At 35.5% G+C, this 19,894-nt stretch overlaps 2 protein-coding genes across 3 annotated transcripts in view; one reads left to right on the top strand and one right to left on the bottom strand.

The window, feature by feature from the left end:
* Positions 1-3,589, top strand: part of FAR2 (fatty acyl-CoA reductase 2) — a 139,834-nt gene extending 136,245 nt beyond the window's left edge. For both annotated transcript variants that reach the window (XM_019668972.1, XM_019668971.1), the window contains exons 11-12: positions 549-676; positions 1,590-3,589. In XM_019668972.1, coding sequence (XP_019524517.1) covers positions 549-676; positions 1,590-1,752 — 291 coding nt within the window. In that variant the 3' untranslated portion in view covers positions 1,753-3,589. The remainder of the gene's footprint in view (positions 1-548; positions 677-1,589) is intronic.
* A 9,710-nt stretch (positions 3,590-13,299) lies between these two features.
* The window catches only part of ERGIC2 (ERGIC and golgi 2), a 29,644-nt gene continuing 23,049 nt past the window's right edge, over positions 13,300-19,894 (bottom strand). Inside the window, exons 11-14 of the mRNA XM_019668974.1 lie at positions 18,187-18,284; positions 15,037-15,199; positions 13,924-14,006; positions 13,300-13,779 (exon numbers count right to left, since the gene is read on the bottom strand). Of these exons, the coding sequence (XP_019524519.1) occupies positions 13,717-13,779; positions 13,924-14,006; positions 15,037-15,199; positions 18,187-18,284 (407 nt within the window). The 3' untranslated portion in view covers positions 13,300-13,716. The remainder of the gene's footprint in view (positions 13,780-13,923; positions 14,007-15,036; positions 15,200-18,186; positions 18,285-19,894) is intronic.

Here is a 19,894-nt window from a genome sequence, read left to right as displayed (position 1 = left end):
GAGTGGCCATCCAATGGCTGGCGAGCAGCTGCCTTACCCGGGAAGAGCGCAATGATAATACCAACATGGGCCTTCACATGACGTCATGCCACAAGGACAACACGACATCCTTCACAACTAGACTGAAGAACAAAAACAGGACAGCAACTTGTCTGTTCCCCTTCCGCAATTTCCCAACGCTATCCCTCTTCCCCAACTCCCCAATAAAAAAACTTAAAAAAATAAAAAATAAAAAAGTAATAATTAATCCACATTTAGTAAAAATGAAATTAGCTTTCGCCAGACTAGTACCAGTTCCTTAAATTTCACTCACAAGACTTCCTAAAGGTCAAATGTTTGTGCTTGATCTATGTTTAAATATTGCTATGCAAATGGTAATCCGTAGTCAGAGCCTTTGAAATAACAGCTCAAATACTCTCCTTTGCCAGGGTCCAACCTAAATCTTCTAAACTGAATGCTACTCATTTGTGTAAAAGAAATGTCATTAAGTGGACAGAGTGATTATCCACCAGTGCAGTCTAGCAATCCATTCTCTTTTTGCCTTTCAGGTATTCAACTTTGACGTGCGTCAGTTGAACTGGTTGGAATACATTGAAAATTATGTTTTAGGAGTTAAGAAGTACTTATTGAAAGAGGATATGGCTGGGGTTCCCAAAGCAAAGCAACACTTAAAAAGGTAAGCATAATCAGTCAGTTAATATTTATTGAGCACTTATGAAGGGTACCTGATTTTATACCAGACATGAAATTAGAGCAGGGGAGGGGAGGAATTAACATTTTTTGAGCATTTACATAACAGGTACTTCCCTGTATACTATGCTCTGTAATACACTGCTTCATTTAGATGTCATCACACTCCTATGAGGCAGGTATTATTTCTGTTATCCCATTATTATCAAAGAGAGAGTTAGGCTTAAAGAAGGTAACTTGTTCATAGTAACACATGGTTAAGTACAAGAGCAAAATGTAAATGAAATTTTCTGATTCTCCTACCACAACCTATCATAATGTGATATAGAAAACAAATACCCAATAGGCAGGAGACCTGATAGTAAGATTTAACATGGGCAAATCACTTAACCATTCTTCAAGTTATTCAACCACCTTAAAATCCCCTAAGGGACAAAGAATTAATAGCAGTATGGAAGAATTCTGGTAGAAGCAAAGAGTTTTTAATGTAGCAATGGTAAGGATGGAAAAGTAAATTGCAAACAGAGAGGAACCATGAGTAGTAGGCTAAGAACCTTAGGACTTGCCCTCTAGGGAGCAGGAACCCGTGAAGATGTGTGATATGGTAATATGATCAAAGTATAGTTCAGGAAGATGGTGTTAGTCATGTTTGCAAGATAGGTTAAAGTACAGAGAGGTGTGAGAAAGAGAAACTAGTTGGGGAATATTATGGAAATCTGATTATTGAGCAGGAATGTTGTGGAAATAAAAGATATAAAACCCAAAGGCTATCAGGTCATGCCTGTGAGCACTTGTGTATGATTTGCTGGTCACAGCCAGGAAAAGACACATTTACACTTCAGATAACACAGTTGGGTTTGGAACTATTTTAACTTTGGTTATCTATGTCTGTTCCCCAGGCTCCGAAATATTCACTACCTCTTTAACACCGCCCTCTTCCTCATTGCCTGGCGCCTTCTCATTGCAAGATCTCAGATGGCTCGGAACGTCTGGTTCTTCATCGTGAACTTCTGTTACAAATTCCTCTCCTACTTTAGAGCATCCAGCACACTCAAGGTTTAAGAACATTTGGCAGTCTCCTTGGATCTGGAACCTCTCAGATACCTCTAAAACAGCAAACTGTGGTTCTCAAGATTAGGAAGTTATCAAAGAACATGCCCAGCCTCATTACCCATCAAATATGCTGTCAGATATGTATCCCTGTTTCTTAACTATATATTCTTTTTATTGCAGTGAGAGAAGGAAAGTCATTTGCTAGCCTATAACCACACACATTTTAGGAAAAAATTATTTCCAGATCGTTTCCTAATACTATTCTATGTCCTTGAATATAAAACACCAAAGTACACCTATCTTTCCATATTTAGCCTCTTTCTCCTTGAGCAGACTAATTTCAACTCAATAAACATAAGGACACATAGAAGCTGAAATATGCTAAAGAAAGTCAGTTCTATCCTTGGAACCATTCTGCAGCATCCAGTACAAAGGTTTATAATTAAGAGAAGTGGAAGAATGGTCTCAACATCCTCACAAATGCTGTAAGAGAACTAATTATCCACTGAAAAATCCCTGCTTCTTTTTTTGTGTTATACTGTGTGTGAGTCCTGGTTGAGGGTTAAGGGAATTAGAAAAGTGAGCTTAAACTTAACATTTTCTTAACTATACCCATTTCTGCAACCTAAAATGAACCAAGAGGTGGAAATAATTATATTGCCCAAGCATATTTGCATTGAAACTCAGTTTATTATGCTTTTAAGTAAAAATTAGTTCTCATAATTTGAATTTGACAACTATTATTTCTAAATTATTTGAATCACCAGTTTTCCTGATTACCATCTCTCAAGAGTTTCCTTCTTGTTCATTAAAGTCACCAAACCTCTTATATTTAAACTTATTTTGCTCAGGCCTTAATTAGAGTGGCTAGATGGAGAGGAAGGTCCTAGGCTAGAATCATATAAAAACCCAATCCCCTGATCTTTGCCATTGAGGAAAGGAAAATTTCAAAGAAAATTTTATATGCTAGCTTTAGTCTTTTTCTACAAAGTGGGGAAGATTACTCTTCTGTGATCACCAGGATTTGCTAGTATCTTGATCGCTCCAATTGCACAATATTAACTGTCCGACATACAGCAGAAAAGGATAGACTTCATTGACTCTAAATTTAGAGAATAGGTGTTGTGTTGTTGGTTTAGAATTATTGTATGTATAAGGCAAATGAATTAGTAAAAGCTAATTTATTCTCAAATTTCTATATTAATAATATAACTTATCCCAACTTTCCTACCTGAGAGATCAGTGCATGTTGGACTGCAATATTTCATGTTAAAAACATGGAATATTATTCAAATATAATATCTGGGGCATAAGCAACTAAAAATAATCACAACTACTAGAAAAGTACATGAGTATAAATGTTAACAACAGCAGTTATATTTATGCTTATTTTCTGGAATAATTGGTAATACTCAGAAAGGCACATTCAGGTAGTTGAAGTATAGAAGGCCTTCAGAGCGGGCTTCTAGCATTATTAATACTTGAGATTTTTATGAACCCAAAAAGGGCATTTTGGGGGAACTCTTCTGGACAATGTCTTTCCCAATCTCATCTAAGTTCTGGGAACTACTTTCCAGGACACAAAACTCAGCTCTGAAACAAAACACCTGGTGATCTTTAGTTTGAGCTGTCTATACAATATTTTTTAGTTATTTTGATTAAGATACAAACTACAGATACAGTAAAAGTAAAATGAAGATATAATTCAATGATTGGATAAAACATAATTCTAAAAGTTTACTGTCTTTTAATTATTGTATGTTTCACTAATTCAACAAATTCCACTGATCAAGTATTTGACTTTTGATTAAATGAGAATTTGAATTAAAAATGTTTCTCTCTTCTAGTGTTGTGTCTTTAACTGATGACTACTGCAGATCTGCTCCCTCTCCCACAGGAAAAAAAAAAAAGATATAATCTTCCAAAGAACCTATCAGACTAATATAAATTAACATATAGGTACATAATGCTTCACTTTTCCTGACCCCATTCATAGGGTTACATTTACACGCTGAAGCACGTTCTATCTGTGGCATTAGAGAAATGACAGGAATAAAGTCCTCTTGTGGATGATTAAGCATATAAAAGTAGGTAGACATCTGTATGAAAGAAAATCCCTAATTATTTTAATCAAGGCCAATTAAAAATTATTTGAATGTCAAATATATACAATGTAATGAGAAAGAACATTCTACTTTTGAGGGGAAGGGGATGGTAAGTACAAAGAAAAGATATCTATGTTTAAAAAGAAGTTTTGGGGGCCAGCCGAGTGGCACATTGGTTAAGAGCTGGCTTGGGACGCCAGCTCTGAGCAGCAGGGCCCTGGTTCGGATCCCACATGGGGCCAGTGACACTGTGCCCTCTACAGCTAAGATGGGAACAACAGCTTGACCTGGAGCTGGGCTGCCATGAGTCACTGGCGATGGCGTAGGCTACAGCCCCTGTTGCAGTCGGCTGCTATAAGCTACCGTGTGTGGCCAGCAGCCAGCGTGAGCGGCTGGCAGCTGGTGTGAGCTGCCAAGAGCTGCCATGAGTGGCTGTCCAGAGGCCAGCGACTGATCTGCCTCACCTGGGAAGAGCACAATGAAAATACCAACATGGGCCAGTGAAGCAACGTCCTCCACTAGACTGAAGAACAAAAATGACAGCACCTTATCTGTTCCCCTTCCCCCGATTCCCCAATAAAATCTTTAAAAAAAAAGAAAAAAAAGTAGTTTTGGTAATCTCTATATTCTTCACCCACTAGACACCTGATACAGTAATGAATATCATCACAAAGTTGAAGACAGTCACGACCTGGGGCAATTAATGCTAGAGAAAGTTGAGGCAGATAGGCACACAACTCAGAACATTTCTCACAATTTTATACTACCCTAACATTATTTCCAGTAAACACTTAATTTAAATAACTGATTTAGAATCTCAAGGTAAGTAGACTTACCTGAGGGGATACTAATAACCAACTAGTGTATTATCTGACAATGAGCTTAATAATTATATACCTGAAACTAATAATAAAAAATTTTTTTCCAATTGAAAAAAAATTAAAGTAGGTCAGCCTAAAGTTTCCAAAAACATCAATAATTTTCAAAGTTCAAAGGCATCACATGCAAATGTCCACATGGCTGTTTTTCTAGAACTGCAAATCTAATAATTATGTTCTGGGAACATGAGCAACTATTGGGTTGTCGGAAAAGTCGTGACGTATTTTTTTCTGTTTTTTGTTGCAAAAATGTGTCATGACTTTTCCGACAACCAAATACCTATAATAAAAAGTAATGGTTGTCCCATATGCCCACAAAGAGGTAGGGGGAAATGCTCACTGCCTAGATTACTTTTTAAAAATAAATATTTTTTAAAAATTAACAAAATAAAACTAGCAGTTGCTGGTTTTAAGAAGCAACTGGTCTGACAGATGGTAATGCCCTGTGAAGTGTAGATACAGTTAGGGGAAAGAATGCCTAACTGAAATTGAATCGCAATAGCTAGAAACAGCTCTTCTAATACACAAACATTTTAAATGTGTATTTAATTTATTTGAAATAATGATTCCTACCTATAACTGTAAATAGGTGGGGAGATTTAAGGTTGGGAAACTTGCATCAATTCTAGAATACTCTAAAGAAATTAAAAGTAAGTATAGTAGTGGGGAGACCCAAGATGGCAGAGTAGATAAACAACGTGCCTGCCTCCTTCTGTGAACAAATTAAAATTACAACTAAATTACAGAACAATCAACCTAGAGAACCATCTGAAGTCTGGCTGAACAGAAGTTTTATAACTAAGGATATAAAGAAAAAGCCACGTTGAGACTGGTAGGAGGGTCAAAGACACGGAACTAAGTCCATGTGATGGTTGGGAAGAGGGATATCTCCACCGCAGAGGTTCCCCCTGGAGGAGTGAGGGACCCCAGCTCTACACTGGCCTCCCCAACCCAGAGTACTGGTGCTAGTAAGAGGATCCCTCACAACTGGCTATGAAAAACAGTGGGGATTCCAACCATCCAGGGGGGAAGGAAAGCAGCAGTAAACCCACATGTCCTGTTAAAGGGTTGTGCACAGACTCACTCCCAGGCACTCACCTTGGGCTCCAGTGAAGGGACAGTAACTCGCGGGGGGAAGGGAGGCAGGTGTCAGTAGACTCAGTTGTGTGGTTGACACGGGCAGGAGGTCAACATTTTCCCTGACGGTTCCTTCTCCTGTGCAGTTGGCAAGCTGGCACCATTTTTCCTGTTGAGCCCTCCCCCATGCTTACAGCCAAACCTGAATCTGATTGGTGTAATGAACGCTGCAGCTCCACCTTGCTGACTCACTGGGTCCCTACCCCACCCAATGATGGAGGTACTTTCTCCAAGAGCAGCCAGCCCCGCCTGCATTGCACTTTTTCTTGGAAAACTATCAGAGTCCGACAAACCCCAGGCGGGTGGTGACTGGCCTCAGTGTGCTCTGAGACTTTCGTCGCTGAGTAGCTTCAGGCTAGCACTGGCACCAAACCTCAATTTACATTAACCTGGTGACCACAGGTGTTCCCACTATAGTGGTTCAGAGACCTGGTCTCACTCAACTTGCATAACACACAAGGCTTCATCAGTGGCTAAGCCTTAAGGGAGCTGGCAGGTGGCAGTAGGCCTCAGGGTGTCCTGGCATTTTGTGGAGATACCCCAGGCCTGGTACTGGTGACAGACATCCTTTTTTTGCAGCATGGTCTCTCCCACACACCTCCAGGGTTAGCACAGGCAGCAAAAAAACCATGAATTACTCTGTAGCTCATATCAGGTGGTCCCTGGCTGGTCACAGGCAGTGGGTGACATGGCCTGCACTGAAGCCCCTCCCAAGAGGCCCCAGAACCAACATACTTGAAAGTTGGCTTCAGACCACAGCAGAGCACTGCCCAATTAGCCCCACAGGCAGCACACACAAAGGGCAGTCTCAAAAGGCACCAGAGCCTACTAGGGTGAATCCTGCTAAGTGGGGTAAGTCCCCCACACAGCAGCCTGTAAGCTGTGGATGTGGCAAAATCCCACAGCCAATCAGCCTGAGGGTCAATACCACCCATTGAAATGCCAATAGCAACCAAGTCTGAACTACAACAGGAGGGCACATACAACCCACACAAGGGACACTCCTGGAGCACCCAGCTTAGGTGACCAGGCAGGCTGTGCCACTGGACCCACAGGGCACTTACTACATAATGCCACCTGGTCAAGGCTGGGGGATGTAGCAGATTTACCTAATACATAGAAACAAACATGGAGAGGTAGCCAAAATGAGGAAACAAAGAAATACATCTCAAATGAAAGGAGAAAACTCCAGAAAAAGAACTAAATAAAATGGAGGCAAGCAACCTACCAGAGACAGAGTTCAAAACAATGGTTATAAAGATGCTCAAGGAATTTAGAACAACAAAGAGATAGCAAACATAAAAAAGGACACAGAAGCCATAAAAAAGAACCAGTCAGAAATGAAGAATACAATAACAAATAAAAAATGCACTAGAAGGGAAATCACCAGCAGACTAGATGAAGCACAGGATTCAGTTAACGATTTGGAAGACAAGGTAGCAGAAAACACCCAATCAGAAGAGCAAAAAGAAAAAATAATTTTAAAAAAGGAGGATAGTTTAAGAGACCTCTGGAACAGCATGAAGCATAACAACATTTGCATCATAGGGGCACCAGAAAGAGGAGAAAGCAAGAAATTGAGAACCTATTTGAACAAATATGACTGAAAACTTTCCTAACCTGGTGGATGAAACAGACATACAAGTCAGTCCAGGAAGCACAGAGTTCCAAACAAGATGAACCCAAACAGGCCCACACCAAGACACAATATAATTAAAATGGCAAAAATTAAAGACAGAGAATCCTAAAAGCAAGAGGAAGGCAACTAGTAACTTACAAGGGAGCTCCGTAAGATTGTCAGCTGTTTTCTCAACAGAACCTTTGCAGGCCAGAAGGGATTGGCACAAAATATTCAATGTGATGAAAAGCAAGGACCTACAACCAAGATTATTTTACCCAGCAAAGCTATTGTTTAGAATCAAAGGACAGATAAGAGCTTCCAAGACAAGAAAAAGCTAAAGGAGTTCATCACCACCAAGCCAGTATTACAAGGAATGTTAGAGGGGTTTCTTTAAGGTGGGGGGGAAAAAAGATGAAAATTATGACTAAAATAGCAATAAGCCACATATCAACAATTACTTTCAATGTAAATGGGTTAAATGCTCCACTCAAAATACATAGAATGGTTGAATGGATAAGAAAACAAGACCCTTACATATGATGCCTACAAGAGACTCACTTCAGATTTAAATACACATGCCAATGGAGTGTAAAGGGATGGAAAAAGATATTTCATGAAAACGGAAATGAAAAAAACAAACACAAAAAACCCTCCAAAAGCTGAGGTAGCAATACTTATACCAGACAAAATAGACTTTAAAACAAAGGCTATAACAAGAGACAAAGAAGGACCCAGTAATCCCACTTCAGGGTATTATCTCAAGAAACCCAAATGCTACTTCTAGGGGCTGTGTGCATCCATGTTTGTTGCATTGTTTACTATGGCCAAGAAGTGGAGGCAGCCTGGGTGTCTGTCAATGAAAGAATGGATAAAGGGGAGGTGGTACATATATACAATGGAATATTGCTTGGCCAGGGAAGGAAATGGGTTCTTGCCATCTGCGGTGGGATGGATGGACGTGGAGCATACTGTGTTGAGTGGTCAAAGACAGATGCAACGAGATTTCACTTATATGTGAAATCTAAAGAATAAACAAACAAAACAGAAACAAACTCATAGATATAGAGAACATTTTGATGGCTGCCAGATGGGAGGGTGGCTGGGGATAAGTGAAAAAGGGGAAGGGATTAAGAAGTACAAATTGGTTGTCACACAGCAATCATAGGGATGTAGAATACAGCATAAGGAATATAGTCAATAATAGTTTAGTAACTAGGTATAGTGTCAGATGGGTACTAGATTTGTTGGAATGATAGATGAGAAGTTGGGGGCAGGGTGTGAAAGTAAGAAGTACAAACTGATAGTTACAATAGTCACAGGGATGTAAAACATAGGGAATATAGTCAATAATATGGTAATAACTATGTATAGTGCCAGGTACTTGTTGGGGGATCAATTCTTAAATTATACAAATGTCTAACCACTATGCTGTACACCTGAAATTAATATAAAGTAATATTGTCAACTATAATTGAAAAATTTAAAAGGGGGGGAAAGGTGAAGGGAAATAAGAGGTCCAAATCTCCAAGTATGAAACAAGTAAGTCATGGGATGTAATGTATAGAGCACAGGGAATATAGTCAATAATATTGTAATAGTGTGGTATGGGGTCAGTTCGTTGCTGGATTTATTTTGATCACTTCGTTAGGTATATAAATGTTGAATAGTTATGGTGTACACCTGAAACTAATATAATGTTGTATGTTAGCTATATTTTAATAAAAACATATTTTTAAATAGTACAAGAATTCACCAAATTGATTAGCATAACTGCTTAAAAACATCATAAAATTCATAAAATCCTTATTACAGTTATACGAGTTGTTGCTGAAGGTCTGCTTTAGTATGTAGCTTTCACTAATGAATAATTTTCCCCACACCTTCTCATTTGAAGTTTTACTTTAATTACACAAAATAGCAAAATGAGTTATGATATTTGGAGTTGTTAATCTAATTCCTTTCAACAGTCATTTGCAAAAATTGACACCTTTATTTCTTCATTCCCAATTTGAATGCCTTTTATTTTTCTCTTGCCTGATTGCCCTGGCTCGAACTTCCAGTACTGTGCTGAATAACAGTGGTGAGAATGTGCATCCCTGTCTTGTTCCTGATCTTAGAGGAAAAGCTTTCACTTTTTCACCATTAACTATGATATTAGCTAAGGGTCGATAAACATTCAATATAATTTGGAGTTGCTAAAAAAAACTATTGAAATGTTTTGCTGATTATAATCTTCAACTATGTTTACAGGTTTATAGACTTGAATCAACTGCTCAATTTTCATCACTCATTCCTTTTTAATATGAAAAATATAAAATAAACCCAATCTAAGTTATTTAGCTCTGTGTGGAGCAAAAGCAAATGTAACTGAGTGATATTTAAAGATTGCTATACCTTTCCAATGAGGAAAAAAGCTTAACTATGAGGAAATGAGGGGTACATGATTGTAAAAGGACAAAGAATATGTTCTATAATGTGTTATTTTATTTAGAGTCCATATGTTCAGGGTTGAGTGTTTTTTGTTCTGTTCTTTTAAAACCAAACAAAAAATTACAAGAAACCAAAAAACCCAAGGCAGTTGGTTTCCTACTCTTAATGAAAAATAATTTCATCACTAAAGAAATATTTCAAAAGGGGCAAAAACCTGCATTAAGGAAATACTTGGATATTAAATCCAGGCATCATACCATAAGTAGTAAACAAACGGTGATCTCTATTGGGACACTGCTGACAAAGGGTGACTCCTTTTGGCTGGCTGAAGGTTGGCTAGAGCTCCAAATAGAAGGGGAAGAACTTAAGTACAGAGGGTATGGTTAGATATTTAAAGGTCTTAAGTCTCAGGTTTAAGTAATTAAAAAAAAATCAAAACTATGCATCTTGAACTCAAGTTCAAGATTCAAAATTTTAAATTTTGAAGCAGAGGAGTTGCATATAAATTTATTTTTTTGGTACTTGAATTACTAACCCAAGATAGAAAAAGACAAAATGTACACCATAGCCATCCTTAAACCATTAAAAAATTAGGAAGTCTTAGTCATTCCTTTATAAAATCCAAAGTTTGTATTAGACTGAAAATTGTTTGCATTCATAAATTATTATAAAAAGTCAGTGCTATCATAAAATGCATTTAAGTGTGATATTAATCATTTAAGTTGAAAATTAGAATTTTGTAACTCTAATATTGAGTTATGCATTACCCAAGAGGTAGCCTAAAATGTACAAATACTGCAGAAGAGAATTCACCTAAATATTTCTTCATCTCTTCTTAAAGCCAATGCATGCAAACAGTTTTAAAAAACTCATTTCACATAATTTGAGGTCTCAACTTTTAAAATATTTAGGCTTAAGTAGACACATGCAGATATTATGAATACGCTAAAAAAATGAAAAGGGGATTCCATTATAAAGTTAGGCATCCTACTGGCGGCACCCCCAGGCACTAGCTAAAGTGCATCATAGGTAGGTCAGTGCAGTGTTCTCTGCAATGGAAAAGCAACACTTGCTGAGATCAAAACTCATAACAAATCTCAATATACTTCATTATCTGTCATCCAAAGGGCGGCTCAGAATCTTAATGTTTTGGTTGCAAAAATCTGACCCTGCTATTTGAGGAATTTAGTTGGAAACCTTTCTATTTAAAATGAAAATCAATGGCAAAGCAGGATTTTGCTTTGAAGAAATTCCTTTCAGTTTTAATGGGACAGATGAATTACATTAAAATTTTAATGTGGTATTTAATAAACATGGAAACAATTAAAATCATATAAGTAATTTTAAAAATTATTTTTAAAGATACTTAACTGTTATAATCCTGAGAGAAAATAATTCTAAGTCACTTTATCCCATTAAAAAAAAATATCGCCATGACTATATTGTGTCTACTAATTTGCTTTCTAATCCCTTCACCTTCTCCCCATCCCCTCACCCTCCCATCTAGCAACCATTTTCTTTCCTATATCTGAGTCTATTTGTTTTGTTTGCTCATTTATTCTGTTCTTTAGAGTCCACATATAAGTGAGATCATATGGTATTTGTCTTTCTCAGTAAAAGTAAAAATTAGTAGATGCAATACAGTCATGAGGTTATGAAATACAGTACAGGGAATATAATCAACAATGTTATAAAGATTATGTAGGGTGCCAGATGGGCACTGGACTTATCAGGGGGATCACTTCATAGACTATAGATGCCTGACCAATGTGCTGTATATCTGAAGTAGAGTAACACTGAATGTCAACTATAATTATATATATATATATATATAGTCACAGAATCTGGAGTTTAGCATAAGGAAGATAGTCAGTGGAACTGTAACAGCTATATAAGGTGTCAGAGGGGTAGTAGTTTGGGGGAGAGGGAGTTATCACTTTGTGGGGGGTGTAAATGTCTAACTATTACGTTGCTTTGTACACCTGAAAAATAAATAAATAAAAACCCTGAAATTTGACTGAACTTTCTGACAAGCAGATTCAAAGAACTGATAGTCAATTTAAAATAGCTAAAATTCTAATTCTCTTCAGTTAAAATTCCTTTTGAGAGATATTCTATTATTTCCTAGTCTACCTTCGCTGAAAATAGTATCTGAAGAAATTAAAACCACAAAGAAGGCTCATTCATTATTTGGAATTTTCTGGATTAAAAAATCTTTCAAGGTGTTATGTCACCTATATTAATCAGTTAACTTCATGGCTCTTAATGATAAACTCTGTATTTTAAACCTTGATGCTTCTGTTATTTTCTGCAAAATACCATTCAACATAAGGTTTACTGCAAAGTAGTTTTATCAGTATTTCTCCTCTCCATTCCATTGCTGTCCCAACTGTTTTCCAGAAAACTTTTTTTTTAACCTTTAAAAAAAAAAAAAATCCATTTGAAAAACTATAACTTGTGACAACCTATCCTCCAGAAACCATGATTTTATATCTAGTCTTTCATTCTTGGTCTTTCTTGTTTACCTGGAATATTTGTTTCCCCATTTCCCTAAATGATTTAAAGCATGGGAATTGGTTGATGATTCTTCCACTATCATTAGGTATTACAAAAGGAAAACTGATGTTGGCACATATATTCCAAATATAGTTTTTAATGGCACCTGAGTTAAAGCTCCCTCTTATTTTTATTCTTTTATAGTCTGAAAATTTTTATCCACCCTTAAATAGTAAGAAAGCCAGAACACACAATCTAATACAGAATCAATCATATTCAGGACACACTGAATGCAGATACTACTTTCATCTAGTTTTACAGTTTAACGGACATTGTTTAATATGATAATCTCTCAGATGTGACATTATCTTATTTTAATTACATAGCTGCCTCACACTTTTTTATTTAAAGTTACCCTGTTGCCCAATCACCACATGTACAAAATATTCTACTTTTCTTCTTAATATTTTACAAACTGGTAATTTTCATCATCAGTAGTGGATCTTTTTATTACTCAGCCCCTGCTCCCAAAGCATATCAATATTATAATGCTCAGATTAGGAAGTTTAGCATCTTTAAAAAAATGTGCTTTCTTCTCCTTGTGTATGTGCCCACTATACAATTTGTGAATGATACCTCTGTTATATATTATAGCACCTATGTACCTGCCTCTGTAAGGATTCATCTTAGTCTTCCAAGACCCTGCCTTGAACTGTTAAAAAAGTCAATAGCCAGAGTTTAAAGAAAAGCAGTTATTTTCATAAGACCAAATTATTGGATAAATGGTCTTGTCATTATGGCTTAACATTAATATGGCTATAGCATGGGGACCCATCCCTGTTTTCCTTAACAATGTGACCTGATCACAATTTTTTAAAGTCTAGACTAGTTTTCCATATGTTTTCCATATTTTATTCTGACATCATATATGTTAAAAACAAAAGAACGCAAACATTTGCACTTATCAATGCCTTTCTCTTTAGCTGTGGTTTGACGTCTTTCCTTCAGTCTCTTCAAGGTCTGATTTTGATGTTGCCCATTTGCTGTGAAAATATCAGAACGGATCATCTTCAAAGCAATACTCCAGTTGGGCTTATTCACTGATTAGCTGCATAATTTCTTCTAGGACATTTGTAACAGACACACATATATAGGATTTCAGTTTGGGGTTTTTTGTTTTCTTTTTTTTCTATGCATGATTCCTGCTCTCATTCATATTTTATTTTCTTTGAATATATTGCACAATACTTTATTAAAAAAGGTTTATGTCTCAGGCAAAAAGTTTTTCTCCTTCACTCGGGAGGTGCTAATGTGTATTATTTTCTAAAAGAGGTAAGTGGTTGTCTGTGTGGCCATCCTCAAAGGGGACCTAGGGAGAAAAAGACCAAAGTGTCAGTTTTATTCCTCTAAACACAATGCTTTATTTGGGGCAATTTCTTTCTGAATACCAAAATATACTATTTAGATTTCATAATGATTCTATGACTTAGAGAACAGTATACTATTCACTTACAGAACTGATGGGTTTGTAGGATCCAATTCTGAAACGACAGTAAATTATTTCAACTATAAATTTTCCAATTCCATGTAACATGCCTATAAAGAAAAATATTTTAATTAAATTATGCTTTGAATGAAATTATTTCCTAAATTGCCATGTAAGAATATAAAACTAAACTAATTACAATGGAATAGATTAAGGAAGGAAAGAAAGCAGTTTGCTTTACTCCCACAGTTAAAAATAACAAGACATTTGAATTTTCAAACAAATGGACTTCTCTTCAAAATCACAGTCACATAATTCATGACCTTGACAAAGCAATCTTTTCAAGGGTAACTGAATATATCTCATACCGTTTTAAAAAATAAATAATGCCAGCACCACAAATTTAAATCCATTTAAATGAAGCAATTACAAAGACTTTCATAAAAAAAGCTAGTTATTCATCTATAAAAGATAATTCAAAGTATATAAACTACCCAGCTCCATGTAATATTGAATAGGGGTTGGAGATATAAAAGAAACTATTTCCTTTATCTATTGTGCTTAATTCTCACATTTTCATGATAACAACTCTGCAAGTAATCTTTGAGAGAACCCCATATTCTCAGGGCAAAAAGGTCAAAATCATACACTTACTGAAAAATATGGTTTCACATACCACATAGTTCAAAGTGGCATGATTTTACCTATTGTAGAGTTAAAAATACTTTCAATAAAAAAGAAAATTTACATTCAAGTGTCTACTATTTCTAGACATTTTTTCACCTAATCCTATAACACCTTTGCAAGTTAGGTATTATTCCCATTTTTATAGATGAGAAAATTTCAGAAAAGGTGGTGACTTATACAAGATTATCATTCTGTAAATGGCAAAACTTGGATTCACTTCTAGGATCTTTCTAGCTGACTAAGTAATATCCCTTAAATCACTGAATGCAGTGGTTAAGTTATGCTTAATGTTTAATCATTATAAGGAGGTTTGGAATTAAGTCTAAAAAAAAGTTCTTTATATATCGAAACATGAAAGTGTTTATATTTCCTGCTCTTTTTAAGTAAAAACATCTTAATTTCAGTGTCAGCAACACTTTGGAAAATTATACAAAAAAAGGAATGAATTTTAACCTGTTGTTGAAAAGATTCCTCCAACGATACCACAGAGTCTTACAAAAAACTGCCAGAATGGCATATGTTCCTCAGTAACTGTCACCATAAGAGAACTGAGATCATATTTCATAAATATCCCAGAGACTCCATGGCTGCCTGCAGCATGGTTAATGACACGTTCCTAAAAGAAAGGCAAAAGGAAGGGGAGAGATAAGAGAAAGAGAAAACTAGGATTCATGTCATCTGGTTACTCACATACAGTCTATACGAAGCCCTACAGCCCTACTGTATGAGACGAACATGCAAATCTCTTTATGAAGTGTCCTGCTAGATGAAATTCTTAAGAGACAATCAAATTATGTGTTTTCTGTGTGATTTAGCTTTTAAAGCCATCAAGAGAGCAGGATCATTTTTTCCTATTTTCTCAAAAAGATCACTTTACCTACAAGTTTTCTATTGGACTCAAGAGCTTACAGCTGCATGGCACATTCTTCATTGACCAAATCAATAAAAACTAAGTTCATATTTTGACATACTTTTTATGATATTTCTGTGCTAAGAATTTACAAAATAATCATGTTTACTTCCTGTCATTGCAAATAACCATATTTAAAACAATGTCACTTTGTTTTTCATTTTAAACTATACAATACAGAAAAAAACATAATGCATTAACTTAAAAGATATCAAATTGATAGTTACAAAATAGTCAAGAGGATGTAAAGTACAGCACAGGGACTGTAGTCAATAATATTGTAATAACTATGTGTGGTGCCGGATGGGTGCTAGAGTAATCGGGAAATCACTTCATAAATTATATAAATGTCTAACCACTATGTTGTACACCTGAAACTAATATAATACTGAATGTCAACTGTTAATTGAAAAATTAAAAAGAAAGGTATCAATATTTGAACTACTGGTTCAGTTTTTAAAGGAATTTTTTTCTTGAAAGGAATGTAACTAGAATTATAAACCCACCACAATGTGTACACTGAGGAAATATTCTATTTCATTCAATCCTGTTTACACCACAGTTCAAGCTTCCAAAGGTTCTAATAAATTTCTATTATAGCTCCAAACAACTATGCCACCACAGTGCTTTATTATGACATTTATGTCAGGTCCTTCCTATTTTTACTAAGCTATAACTAAACTGCAAGCTTCAGGAATACAAATTACAAGGGAAATCAAAACATTGTTTCGTGGGGCATTACAAAACCCCTTTCTCTTTTAGCAGAGCAGAGCCTTAGAAAGCCATTGTTCAAGTTTCCAATAAAGTGACTTCATCTTAAAGCTCTGATATGTTCAATCACACCAAAATTATAAACATATTGTCATAACCTACATGGGTGAAAGGTGTTTCAGGGATCAGGGTGTCTACATCACAAAAGAAAAATGATTCCCTTTGGGTTCCAGAACCAATGATGACAGCCCTTTCCATCCCTGCCCCCTCATCCTCCACTTTACCGACTCATTACTCCATTTTTATTTTAAGTGAAATGCAACTGTTTTAGTTACCCTATCAGCACAAACACACCCCACAATGGTCAATGGTATTTTATTTTTCTTAATTATTAAAATTATTTTTTTAATTAAAAATATATCCTGGAGATAATTTCATCAATATACAAATATCTTTCTCTCTTTCAAAGTTGCAAGTTCCTCTATTGTGCAGATGTACCATTTAGGTTGTTTCTAGTCTCCTACTATTACAAATAACAACAAATGAATAGCCTCATACACACATGGGTTTTGTATTTTTTTCACTGTATCTTTGGCTTCAACTTCTAGAATTGGGATTGCTGAGTCAAAGGGTAAATACATATGTCATTTTGCAGATATTGCCCAACTCCCTTCCACAGAGACTGCCATTTTGCATTCCCGTAGCAATGTATGTTTGTCTGTGTTCCCCAAAGCTTTGCTACTGTGAAGACTCTGAGGTTCAGGTGATGCTGATCTTAGTGAGGAATGGTTATCTCCTCACCCCTACAGACATGCAAGAAAGCACAACATGTATATACTTGTATACACTTTACCAAGTCTCTCTCTCTCCCTCTCTCTTTGCATGTGAAAATACACACACACACACACACACACACACACATACACAGAGTTATACACGCTTGATTTTCCCCCTTAACCATCTGAAAAGCTATAAACACATGACACTTCACCCCTAATATCTTCAATATTTAATCTCCTATGAATAAGGAAAATTCTACAATTATTGAGGACATAGCCATCGTTTAAGTTATAAGACTATCAAAAGAAAACTCAATATGGAGAAAAGCAAATCTTTAAAAGCACTTAAATTTTACTTTAGAATTCTTCCAGATACTAGTATTTGCATATTCACCATTCCTAAACACAATAACAAGAAAACATAACCTTGGAGAAGATAAGAAATCTGTTAAACTGTCTAATTTCCAAACTCTGATCCTTGCTGTCATATTTGTTTATGAGGCCACTCCACCCTGAGGCTGCAGAACACTTGTCCCCTCAATCAGATGAATACAAAGCACAAAATAGGAAGGCAAACCCTCAAAATCTGTTATCTGAGCCAGTATCCATGCATGCCCCAGGGTAGGTACATTAATTAAATAATAAATAACACAGAAATCAGAAAAATCTGCTGGCAGATAAGAACTGCTTATACCAAATACATGAGAAAACATATTACAAAATTAGATATTAAGAATTAATGTCATCATAATTTAATACTTTTGATTTAATTGAATATAAACTTTCCAGATTTAAAAAATGTACTTCTTTTCCTGCCCTAGAACATAATAATACCTGATGTTTTATTGGATTAACCCTCCATCGGGCTGATCTCACAGATTCATTGCACACAAAGATGCCACTATGAAATACATCTTTACTGTACTAAGTCACAAACACGACTGGAGGTAGGTTACGCGGTAGTGGGGGAAGACACGGAAGCGATGAGTCACGATACTTAACTGTTAGGTATTTGAAAATTTGTGTGCAATGAATCTGTGAGATCAGTTGCACCTGACGGAGGGTTAAAATAGAATTTTAATGTACTTGAAAACTTGTATAAATTTTAAATGGAGAGGAAAACCAATTGAAACTACAAACTTATTTTGTAGCAAGACTATAAAATACTAAGAAACAATCATTTATCAGTTTGATTCAACTTACCCTTTCTGTCACAGAAAACTGATGGGTGTCTGCTGAAATTTTATATGTATGTAGTTTTGTTGGCACAACTGTAATAAAATACTGGAACATCTGGTTGTCTAAAATAAAAACAAATGTGCTTTTTTCCCCCAATCCATTAGCAATAAAACTACTGTCAAATATATCCTCCTATTAAATACACTTATGAAGTATATTCATACTTGGTAAAAACAAGTTCTCAGTAAGCATAAAATAGTCACACACACAAACACAAACACACACATAAACATAAACTCATCTTTTATAAGATGTTAAAAAAGGTGAACCTAATCATTTAGATACCTTTATAATTATTATCATCCTTTTATCAAATATGGAAAAGTAGCATTTCTTTATAGTACAAAAACTAATAAGACTAAAATTATACCAAAAATAATTACCACAAAACACATTTTCAGAGCCTACTAATATCTTAAGATATGTAAATAAACCAAAATTAAATTAGCCAACCTTTGGATAAATATAAGGAACTCGTAACACAGCAGAAAGATTATCAAAACTACTTAATGATGGTTTAGGGTTACTATGTAATCAAAAGGATCATATTTATATAGTTATTAGGAATTTCTAAATTTAATACAACTCATAAATACCAGTATATTACCAATTATTAATTTTAAACAATTAACAGTTCATATAATACAAAATGCTAATTATCTAAAAAATTTAGAATCAGATATATCTATCTATAGTTTTAACTAGGTAAGTAATAAGGCCTCCTTGTTTGGCCTGAAAACAAATGTACTTCACACCACATGGTAATAATTTTCCTTGAAAACTCTGTACATGAATAAAATGTATCAATTTTAAATGTATGGTTCGATACATTTTAACAAATGTATTCACCCATATGACCATCACAACCATCAAAATATAAAGCATTTGCATCACCTCAGAAAGTTCCCTTGTACCCCTCTAAAGCCAATCCCCTCTATTGTTGGCCCTGGGCCAACCACTAATCTACCTTCTATTGTCACAGATTCGAATTTCATATATGTGGAAGCATACAGTATATACTTTTGTGTATCTAGCTTTTTTTGCTCAGCATGAATGAATTTTTATTTTTATCAATCCAATATCTCTGTGATTCAGAACAGGGGAGGAAAGGGTAAAACTGTAGATAGAAGGAAGAGAGGTATGAGAAATTGTTTCTTTATTAAATGAGTTTCTAATATTAAAAAAGCAAAGCCTGTTTCAACTTCACCACTTATTTCTCCTACTATTTGTACCACTTATAAATTTCAAAAACAAAATTTTTTCCAAGTGCTTCCATTATTAATTTCAACTTAATAACCTAAATATTATCACAGACAATATTAGGGCAAAAGGGAATGAACTTTGTCTACAACCAATAGATGGCCTATCAGTTGTAATGCTCTGATGTAAGGTGAACTGCTCTATCTGTGCTTAGTTTTGAGGTACTTGACAAATAAATTCTATCACATCATAGCAAGGTGAAAGTGCTAGGAGAAAAAGGGTGTTCAGGTATTGTTTATGAAAAAAGATGAAATTGAGAGTCGTGAGGCAACAATAATGCTGTACACATGGGTAGGATAATTAGGCTTGGGGGAAAAATGAAGGACCAAGGGAATCTCACCACACATGAGGAGTGAAATGCCAATTCAATGAATAATAACCACCAAAGGTAAAAGAAACCTGACAGGAAAAA

This window comes from Hipposideros armiger, unplaced genomic scaffold (assembly GCF_001890085.2).
Source record: "Hipposideros armiger isolate ML-2016 unplaced genomic scaffold, ASM189008v1 scaffold_546, whole genome shotgun sequence".
NCBI classification, from domain to species: Eukaryota; Metazoa; Chordata; class Mammalia; order Chiroptera; family Hipposideridae; genus Hipposideros; species Hipposideros armiger.
Note: the sequence above shows the minus strand (reverse complement) of the source record. Positions and strands in the feature narration are given on the sequence as shown.